The 11,076-nt window shown below is 51.8% G+C and overlaps 1 protein-coding gene across 1 annotated transcript in view; it reads left to right on the top strand.

Annotated features, from left to right (window-relative positions):
* Positions 1 to 277: 277 nt before the first annotated feature.
* Positions 278 to 11,076, top strand: part of LOC142475665 (intraflagellar transport protein 172 homolog) — a gene marked incomplete at its 3' end in the record, with an annotated part of 87,804 nt that continues 77,005 nt past the window's right edge. Inside the window, exon 1 of the mRNA XM_075581437.1 lies at positions 278 to 425. Coding sequence (XP_075437552.1) covers positions 411 to 425 — 15 coding nt within the window. The remainder of the gene's footprint in view (positions 426 to 11,076) is intronic.

Genomic DNA, 11,076 nt, shown 5'->3' with positions numbered 1-11,076 from the left:
CCCTCTCTCTCCTCCCCCCTCTCTCTCCCCCCCTCCCCCTCTCTCCTTCCCTCCCCCCTCTGCACAGTGGATCTCGTGGCCGGGCACAACATGGGCAGTATCAGCCACGATGCCACGATTGACTGGCTGGAGCTGAACGAGACGGGACACAAGCTGCTCTTCCGGGACAAGAAGCTGCGGGTGAGCGATCCCGGGCACTGCCGCCTCATAACTGCGCACACACCGCACCAGTGATACTCAGTCTCACTCTCTCTTGCAGCTGCACCTGTATTATAGCAGGAGGCCTGAAGACGACGGTCCTGAGTTACTGCTCTTATGTGCAGTGGGTACCCGGCAGCGATGTGGTCGTGGCTCAGAACAGGAGCAGCCTGTGCGTCTGGTACAACATCGACTCCCCTGAGAGGGTCACTATGTTCCCTCTGAAGGTAACGCTCGCTACCCTGAACACCCCCTCCTGTGCGGAGAGGCGCCCCCCCTCCCCCCGGGGCAGAGAGGCCCCCCCCCTTCCCCCCGGGGCAGAGAGGCGACCCCCCCTTCCCCCCGGGGCAGAGAGGCGCCCCCCCTTCCCCCGGGGGCAGAGAGGCGCCCCCCCTTCCCCCCGGGGCAGAGAGGCGCCCCCCCGGGGCAGAGAGGCGCCCCCCCTTCCCCCCGGGGCAGAGAGGCGCCCCCCCTTCCCCCCGGGGCAGAGAGGCGCCCCCCCCTTCCCCCCGGGGCAGAGAGGCGCCCCCCCCCCTTCCCCCCGGGGCAGAGACGTGCCCCCCCCTTCCCCCCGGGGCAGAGAGGCGCCCCCCTTCCCCCCGGGGCAGAGAGGCCCCCCCTTCCCTCCTGTGCAGAGAGTCGCCCCCCCCCCTTCCCTCCTGGGCAGAGAGGCGCCCCCCTTCCCCCCGGGGCAGAGAGGCGCCCCCCCCTTCCCCCCGGGGCAGAGAGGCGCCCCCCCCTTCCCCCCGGGGCAGAGAGACGCCTCCCCCCTTCCCCCCGGGGCAGAGAGGCGCCCCCCCCTTCCCCCCGGGGCAGAGAGACGCCTCCCCCCTTCCCCCCGGGGCAGAGAGGCGCCCCCCCCTTCTCCTCCTGTGCAGAGAGGTGCCCCCCCCTTCCCCCCGGGGCAGAGAGGCGCCCCCCCTTCCCCCCGGTGCAGAGAGGCGCCCCCCCCTTTCCCCCCGGGCAGAGAGGCGCCCCCCCTTCCCCCTGGGGCAGAGAGGCGCCCCCCCTTCCCCCCGGGGCAGAGAGGCGCCCCCTTGTGGCAGAGAGGAGACCCCCCCCTTCCCCCCGGGGCAGAGAGGCGACCCCCCCTTCCCCCCAGGGCAGAGAGGGACCGCCCCCCCTTCCCCCCGGGGCAGAGAGGCGCCCCCCCTTCCCCCCGGGGCAGAGAGGCGCCCCCCCTTCCCCCCGGGGCAGAGAGGCACCCCCCCTACCCCCCGGGGGACTCAGGAAACTCCAACTATGTGATGTGTAGAGAGAGATGTGGGGAGGCGGGGGAGTCACCTGATCTTCTAACGCTTCTCATAATACACTATTCCAGCAGTTATTTCCCATCCTAGCTGGGGAGGCGGGGGAGTCACCTGATCTTCTAACGCTTCTCATAATACACTATTCCAGCAGTTATTTCCCATCCCAGCTGGGGAGGCGGGGGAGTCACCTGATCTTCTAACGCTTCTCATAATACACTATTCCAGCAGTTATTTCCCATCCCAGCTGGGGAGGCGGGGGAGTCACCTGATCTTCTAACGTTCTCATAATACAGTATTCCAGCAGTTATTTCCCATCCTAGCTGGGGAGGCGGGGGAGTCACCTGATCTTCTAACGCTTCTCATAATACAGTATTCCAGCAGTTATTTCCCATCCCAGCTGGGGAGGCGGGGGAGTCACCTGATCTTCTAACGCTTCTCATAATACAGTATTCCAGCAGTTATTTCCCAGCACAGCTGGGGAGGCGGGGGAGTCACCTGATCTTCTAACGCTTCTCATAATACACTATTCCAACAGTTATTTCCCATCCCAGCTGGGGAGTCGGGGGAGTCACCTGATCTTCTAACGCTTCTCATAATACACTATTCCAGCAGTTATTTCCCATCCCAGCTGGGGAGGCGGGGGAGTCACCTGATCTTCTAACGTTCTCATAATACACTATTCCAGCAGTTATTTCCCATCCCAGCTGGGGAGGCGGGGGAGTCACCTGATCTTCTAACGCTTCTCATAATACAGTATTCCAGCAGTTATTTCCCATCCCAGCTGGGGAGGCGGGGGAGTCACCTGATCTTCTAACGCTTCTCATAATACAGTATTCCAGCAGTTATTTCCCAGCACAGCTGGGGAGGCGGGGGAGTCACCTGATCTTCTAACACTTCTCATAATACACTATTCCAACAGTTATTTCCCATCCCAGCTGGGGAAGCGGGGGAGTCACCTGATCTTCTAACGTTCTCATAATACAGTATTCCTGCAGTTATTTCCCATCCCAGCTGGGGAGGCGGGGGAGTCACCTGATCTTCTAACGTTCTCATAATACAGTATTCCAGCAGTTATTTCCCATCCCAGCTGGGGAGGCGGGGGAGTCACCTGATCTTCTAACGCTTCTCATAATACACTATTCCAGCAGTTATTTCCCATCCCAGCTGGGGAGGCGGGGGAGTCACCTGATCTTATAACGCTTCTCATAATACACTATTCCAGCAGTTATTTCCCATCCCAGCTGGGGAGGCGGGGGAGTCACCTGATCTTCTAACGTTCTCATAATACACTATTCCAGCAGTTATTTCCCATCCCAGCTGGGGAGGCGGGGGAGTCACCTGATCTTCTAACGTTCTCATAATACACTATTCCAGCAGTTATTTCCCATCCCAGCTGGGGAGGCGGGGGAGTCACCTGATCTTCTAACGTTCTCATAATACACTATTCCAGCAGTTATTTCCCAGCACAGCTGGGGAGGCGGGGGAGTCACCTGATCTTCTAACACTTCTCATAATACAGTATTCCAGCAGTTATTTCCCATCCCAGCTGGGGAGGCGGGGGAGTCACCTGATCTTCTAACGCTTCTCATAATACAGTATTCCAGCAGTTATTTCCCAGCACAGCTGGGGAGGCGGGGGAGTCACCTGATCTTCTAACACTTCTCATAATACACTATTCCAGCAGTTATTTCCCATCCCAGCTGGGGAAGCGGGGGAGTCACCTGATCTTCTAACGTTCTCATAATACAGTATTCCTGCAGTTATTTCCCATCCCAGCTGGGGAGGCGGGGGAGTCACCTGATCTTCTAACGTTCTCATAATACAGTATTCCAGCAGTTATTTCCCATCCCAGCTGGGGAGGCGGGGGAGTCACCTGATCTTCTAACGCTTCTCATAATACACTATTCCAGCAGTTATTTCCCATCCCAGCTGGGGAGGCGGGGAGTCACCTGATATTCTAACGCTTCTCATAATACAGTATTCCAGCAGTTATTTCCCATCCCAGCTGGGGAGGCGGGGGAGCCACCTGATCTTCTAACGTTCTCATAATACACTATTCCAGCAGTTATTTCCCATCCCAGCTGGGGAAGCGGGGGAGTCACCTGATCTTCTAACGTTCTCATAATACAGTATTCCAGCAGTTATTTCCCATCCCAGCTGGGGAAGCGGGGGAGTCACCTGATCTTCTAACGCGTCTCATAATACACTATTCCAGCAGTTATTTCCCAGCACAGCTGGGGAGGCGAGGGAGTCACCTGATATTCTAACGTTCTCATAATACAGTATTCCTGCAGTTATTTCCCATCCCAGCTGGGGAGGCGGGGGAGTCACCTGATATTCTAACGCTTCTCATAATACAGTATTCCAGCAGTTATTTCCCATCCCAGCTTGGGAGGCGGGGGAGTCACCTGATCTTCTAACGCTTCTCATAATACACTATTCCAGCAGTTATTTCCCAGCACAGCTGGGGAGGCGGGGGAGTCACCTGATCTTCTAACGCTTCTCATAATATACTATTCCAGCAGTTATTTCCCATCCCAGCGGGGGAGGCGGGGGAGTCACCTGATATTCTAACGCTTCTCATAATACACTATTCCAGCAGTTATTTCCCATCCCAGCTGGGGAGGCGGGGGAGTCACCTGATCTTTTAACGCTTCTCATAATACACTATTCCAGCAGTTATTTCCCATCCCAGCTGGGGAGGCGGGGGAGTCACCTGATCTTCTAACGCTTCTCATAATACACTATTCCAGCAGTTATTTCCCAGCACAGCTGGGGAGGCGGGGGAGTCACCTGATCTTCTAACGCTTCTCATAAAACACTATTCCAGCAGTTATTTCCCATCCCAGCTGGGGAGGCGGGGGAGTCACCTGATCTTCTAACGTTCTCATAATACACTATTCCAGCAGTTACTTCCCATTCCAGCTGGGGAGGCGGGGGAGTCACCTGATCTTCTAACGCTTCTCATAATACACTATTCCAGCAGTTATTTCCCATCCCAGCGGGGGAGGCGGGGGAGTCACCTGATCTTCTAACGCTTCTCATAATACACTATTCCAGCAGTTATTTCCCATCCCAGCTGGGGAGGCGGGGGAGTCACCTGATATTCTAACACTTCTCATAATACACTATTCCAGCAGTTATTTCCCATCCCAGCTGGGGAAGCCGGGGAGTCACCCGATCTTCTAACGCTTCTCATAATACACTATTCCAGCAGTTATTTCCCAGCACAGCTGGGCAAGCGGGGGAGTCACCTGATCTTCTAACGCTTCTCATAATACACTATTCCAGCAGTTATTTCCCATCCCAGCTGGGGAGTCGGGGGAGTCACCTGATCTTCTAACGTTCTCATAATACACTATTCCAGCAGTTATTTCCCATCCCAGCTGGGGAGGCGGGGGAGTCACCTGATCTTCTAACGCTTCCCATAATACACTATTCCAGCAGTTATTTCCCATCCCAGCTGGGGAGGCGGGGGAGTCACCTGATCTTGTAACGCTTCTCATAATACACTATTACAGCAGTTATTTCCCATCCCGGCGGGGGAGTCACCTGATCTTCTAACGTTCTCATAATACAGTATTCCAGCAGTTATTTCCCATCCCAGCTGGGGAGGCGGGGGAGTCACCTGATCTTCTAACGCTTCTCTTAATACACTATTCCAGCAGTTTTTTCCCATCCCAGCTGGGGAGGCGGGGGAGTCACCTGATCTTCTAACGCTTCTCATAATACAGTATTCCAGCAGTTAATTCCCATCCCGGCGGGGGAGTCACCTGATCTTCTAACGCTTCTCATAATACACTATTCCAGCAGTTATTTCCCATCCCAGCTGGGGAGTCGGGGGAGTCACCTGATCTTCTAACGTTCTCATAATACACTATTCCAGCAGTTATTTCCCATCCCAGCTGGGGAGGCGGGGGAGTCACCTGATCTTCTAACGTTCTCATAATACACTATTCCAGCAGTTATTTCCCATCCCAGCTGGGGAGGCGGGGGAGTCACCTGATCTTCTAACGTTCTCATAATACAGTATTCCAGCAGTTATTTCCCATCCCAGCTGGGGAGGCGGGGGAGTCACCTGATCTTCTAACGCTTCTCTTAATACACTATTCCAGCAGTTTTTTCCCATCCCAGCTGGGGAGGCGGGGGAGTCACCTGATCTTCTAACGCTTCTCATAATACACTATTCCAGCAGTTAATTCCCATCCCGGCGGGGGAGTCACCTGATCTTCTAACGCTTCTCATAATACACTATTCCAGCAGTTATTTCCCATCCCAGCTGGGGAGTCGGGGGAGTCATCTGATCTTCTAACGTTCTCATAATACACTATTCCAGCAGTTATTTCCCATCCCAGCTGGGGAGGCGGGGGTGTCACCTGATCTTCTAACGTTCTCATAATACACTATTCCAGCAGTTATTTCCCATCCCAGCTGGGGAAGCGGGGGAGTCACCTGATCTTCTAACGCTTCTCATAATACACTATTCCAGCAGTTATTTCCCAGCACAGCTGGGGAGGCGGGGGAGTCACCTGATCTTCTAACGCTTCTCATAATACACTATTCCAGCAGTTATTTTCCAGCACAGCTGGGCAAGCGGGGGAGTCACCTGATCTTCTAACGCTTCTCATAATACACTATTCCAGCAGTTATTTCCCATCCCAGCTGGGAAGGCGGGGGAGTCACCTGATCTTCTAACGCTTCTCATAATACACTATTCCAGCAGTTATTTCCCATCCCGGCGGGGGAGCCACCTGATCTTCTAATGCTTCTCATAATACACTATTCCAGCAGTTATTTCCCATCCCAGCTGGGGAAGCGGGGGAGTCACCTGATCTTCTAACGTTCTCATAATACACTCTTCCAGCAGTTATTTCTCATCCCGGCGGGGGAGCCACCTGATCTTCTAACGCTTCTCATAATACACTATTCCAGCAGTTATTTCCCATCCCAGCTGGGGAAGCGGGGGAGTCACCTGATCTTCTAACGCTTCTCATAATACACTATTCCAGCAGTTATTTCCCATCCCGGCGGGGGAGGCGGGGAGTCACCTGATCTTCTAACACTTCTCATAATACACTATTCCAGCAGTTATTTCCCATCCCAGCTGGGGAGGCGGGGGAGTCATCTGATCTTCTAACGCTTCTCATAATACACTATTCCAGCAGTTATTTCCCATCCCAGCTGGGGAGGCGGGGGAGTCACCTGATCTTCTAACGTTCTCATAATACAGTATTCCAGCAGTTATTTCCCATCCCAGCTGGGGAGGCGGGGTAGTCACCTGATCTTCTAACGCTTCTCATAATACACTATTCCAGCAGTTAATTCCCATCCCGGCGGGGGAGTCACCTGATCTTCTAACGTTCTCATAATACACTATTCCAGCAGTTAATTCCCATCCCGGCGGGGGAGTCACCTGATCTTCTAACGCTTCTCATAATACACTATTCCAGCAGTTTTTTCCCATCCCAGCTGGGGAGGCGGGGGAGTCACCTGATCTTCTAACGCTTCTCATAATACACTATTCCAGCAGTTAATTCCCATCCCGGCGGGGGAGTCACCTGATCTTCTAACGCTTCTCATAATACACTATTCCAGCAGTTATTTCCCATCCCAGCTGGGGAGTCGGGGGAGTCATCTGATCTTCTAACGTTCTCATAATACACTATTCCAGCAGTTATTTCCCATCCCAGCTGGGGAGGCGGGGGTGTCACCTGATCTTCTAACGTTCTCATAATACACTATTCCAGCAGTTATTTCCCATCCCAGCTGGGGAAGCGGGGGAGTCACCTGATCTTCTAACGCTTCTCATAATACACTATTCCAGCAGTTATTTCCCAGCACAGCTGGGGAGGCGGGGGAGTCACCTGATCTTCTAACGCTTCTCATAATACACTATTCCAGCAGTTATTTTCCAGCACAGCTGGGCAAGCGGGGGAGTCACCTGATCTTCTAACGCTTCTCATAATACACTATTCCAGCAGTTATTTCCCATCCCAGCTGGGAAGGCGGGGGAGTCACCTGATCTTCTAACGCTTCTCATAATACACTATTCCAGCAGTTATTTCCCATCCCGGCGGGGGAGCCACCTGATCTTCTAATGCTTCTCATAATACACTATTCCAGCAGTTATTTCCCATCCCAGCTGGGGAAGCGGGGGAGTCAACTGATCTTCTAACGTTCTCATAATACACTATTCCAGCAGTTATTTCCCATCCCAGCTGGGGAAGCGGGGGAGTCACCTGATCTTCTAACGCTTCTCATAATACACTATTCCAGCAGTTATTTCCCATCCCGGCGGGGGAGGCGGGGAGTCACCTGATCTTCTAACACTTCTCATAATACACTATTCCAGCAGTTATTTCCCATCCCAGCTGGGGAGGCGGGGGAGTCATCTGATCTTCTAACGCTTCTCATAATACACTATTCCAGCAGTTATTTCCCATCCCAGCTGGGGAGGCGGGGGAGTCACCTGATCTTCTAACGTTCTCATAATACAGTATTCCAGCAGTTATTTCCCATCCCAGCTGGGGAGGCGGGGGAGTCACCTGATCTTCTAACGCGTCTCATAATACACTATTCCAGCAGTTATTTCCCATCCCAGCTGGGGAGGCGGGGGAGTCACCTGATCTTCTAACGCTTCTCATAATACACTATTCCAGCAGTTATTTCCCATCCCAGCTGGGGAGGCGGGGGAGTCACCTGATCTTCTAACGTTCTCATAATACACTATTCCAGCAGTTATTTCCCATCCCAGCTGGGGAGGCGGGGGAGTCACCTGATCTTCTAACGTTCTCATAATACACTATTCCAGCAGTTATTTCCCATCCCAGCTGGGGAGGCGGGGGAGTCACCTGATCTTCTAACGTTCTCATAATACACTATTCCTGCAGTTATTTCCCATCCCAGCTGGGGAGGCGGGGGAGTCACCTGATCTTCTAACGCGTCTCATAATACACTATTCCAGCAGTTATTTCCCATCCCAGCTGGGGAGGCGGGGGAGTCACCTGATCTTCTAACGTTCTCATAATACAGTATTCCAGCAGTTATTTCCCATCGCAGCTGGGGAGGCGGGGGAGTCACCTGATCTTCTAACGTTCTCATAATACACTATTCCAGCAGTTATTTCCCATCCCAGCTGGGGAGGCGGGGGAGTCACCTGATCTTCTAACGCGTCTCATAATACACTATTCCAGCAGTTATTTCCCATCCCAGCTGGGGAGGCGGGGGAGTCACCTGATCTTCTAACGCGTCTCATAATACACTATTCCAGCAGTTATTTCCCATCCCAGCTGGGGAGGCGGGGGAGTCACCTGATCTTCTAACGTTCTCATAATACAGTATTCCAGCAGTTATTTCCCATCCCTGCTGGGGAGGCGGGGGAGTCACCTGATCTTCTAACGCTTCTCATAATACACTATTCCAGCAGTTAATTCACATCCCGGCGGGGGAGTCACCTGATCTTCTAACGTTCTCATAATACACTATTCCAGCAGTTATTTCCCATCCCAACTGGGGAGGCCGGGGAGTCACCTGATCTTCTAACGTTCTCATAATACACTATTCCAGCAGTTATTTCCCATCCCAGCTGGGGAGGCGGGGGAGTCACCTGATCTTCTAACGCGTCTCATAATACACTATTCCAGCAGTTATTTCCCATCCCAGCTGGGGAGGCGGGGGAGTCACCTGATCTTCTAACGCGTCTCATAATACACTATTCCAGCAGTTATTTCCCATCCCAGCTGGGGAGGCGGGGGAGTCACCTGATCTTCTAACGTTCTCATAATACAGTATTCCAGCAGTTATTTCCCAACCCTGCTGGGGAGGCGGGGGAGTCACCTGATCTTCTAACGCTTCTCATAATACACTATTCCAGCAGTTAATTCACATCCCGGCGGGGGAGTCACCTGATCTTCTAACGTTCTCATAATACACTATTCCAGCAGTTATTTCCCATCCCAACTGGGGAGGCCGGGGAGTCACCTGATCTTCTAACGTTCTCATAATACACTATTCCAGCAGTTATTTCCCATCCCAGCTGGGGAGGCGGGGGAGTCACCTGATCTTCTAACGTTCTCATAATACACTATTCCAGCAGTTATTTCCCATCCCAGCTGGGGAGGCGGGGGAGTCACCGGATCTTCTAACGTTCTCATAATACACTATTCCAGCAGTTATTTCCCATCCCAGCTGGGGAGGCGGGGGAGTCACCTGATCTTCTAACGTTCTCATAATACACTATTCCAGCAGTTATTTCCCATCCCAGCTGGGGAGGCGGGGGAGTCACCTGATCTTCTAACGTTCTCATAATACACTATTCCAGCAGTTATTTCCCATCCCAGCTGGGGAGGCGGGGGAGTCACCTGATCTTCTAACGCGTCTCATAATACACTATTCCAGCAGTTATTTCCCATCCCAGCTGGGGAGGCGGGGGAGTCACCTGATCTTCTAACGTTCTCATAATACAGTATTCCAGCAGTTATTTCCCATCGCAGCTGGGGAGGCGGGGGAGTCACCTGATCTTCTAACGTTCTCATAATACACTGTGGAAAGCGTAAATAAAAAACACAGTCTGAGGTTATTTTGAAACAGAATAACACGTGAATTTATTCAAGTCAAGTGCACAACGGAGACAGCTTCAAAACAAAAGCTCTCTCAATAATAACACGATATGCCATATATTTATACCCTAAATCCTAAAGCTCCACCCCTTTATGGGGGGGCTTGCACGTCACTAAACATTACCTCATTTTGTAATACATAACAATACTAAAGCTGATGTCATTTTGTAATACATAATAATATTGTATAACTGCCTGTCAGCTAGAAACCATTCTGGGGTTAAATGGGATGTGCCTATTCTGTCGCCTAGCAATATGTTATGAGAATAAATTCTACTGCAAGAATCTAAACTTATCTCATGGGTTCTCATAACTTTTAGCCTGTTTACACTTTCAATTTAAAGCTGATTGGATGAGGAAGAGTCAATAAATTTAGCTAGGAGCAAAAATTCCATTCCTCTGCTTCACACATTTGTTTATACAGAAATATAACACAGAAATTAAGACTCACAGAGACAAGACAAGATGGCGGATTGAAATATTCACACAAAATGGCTTCATCCTAAATGCTGTTATGTTGTTATGCCAGACCCCCTAATATCTCATCTTTGTCAGTCCCTCCTCTGATTCTTTAAAACATTGTTTTTTTAGAATTATTGGTATGATGTTAGTCCAGAAACACGTTGGGAGGCACAAGGGTGCTCCATCATCTCATAATGCTGCTTGAGGGTATAGGACAGTGCACGAGGGTGCCTGCCAAATGTAGTCATAGTCTCGTAGTATGGCGTTATAGCCAAATTCTTTTCCAGAGTTAGAACATTGTACTTGGCATCTTCTTTCTTCAAGGGACTGCTGTAGATTGGTTCTGCAAACAATGGCATCATGTCTGCAGAGGGGGTGGCACATTTGTGGATCATGCCTTTGACAAACGTAACACAAACATAAAAAACAACGAGTATCACAATCATACACATTCAAAAATTTCGCTCCTAGTGATCCTACCAATCCAGTCAGCCCCAAAGGGTCCCAGTCTGTGTCACCTTCCTTCCTAAGTCTTTCTTGAATTTCTC

The sequence above is a fragment of the Ascaphus truei genome, unplaced genomic scaffold (genome assembly GCF_040206685.1).
Source record: "Ascaphus truei isolate aAscTru1 unplaced genomic scaffold, aAscTru1.hap1 HAP1_SCAFFOLD_1316, whole genome shotgun sequence".
Lineage (NCBI taxonomy): Eukaryota > Metazoa > Chordata > Amphibia > Anura > Ascaphidae > Ascaphus > Ascaphus truei.
Note: the sequence above shows the minus strand (reverse complement) of the source record. Positions and strands in the feature narration are given on the sequence as shown.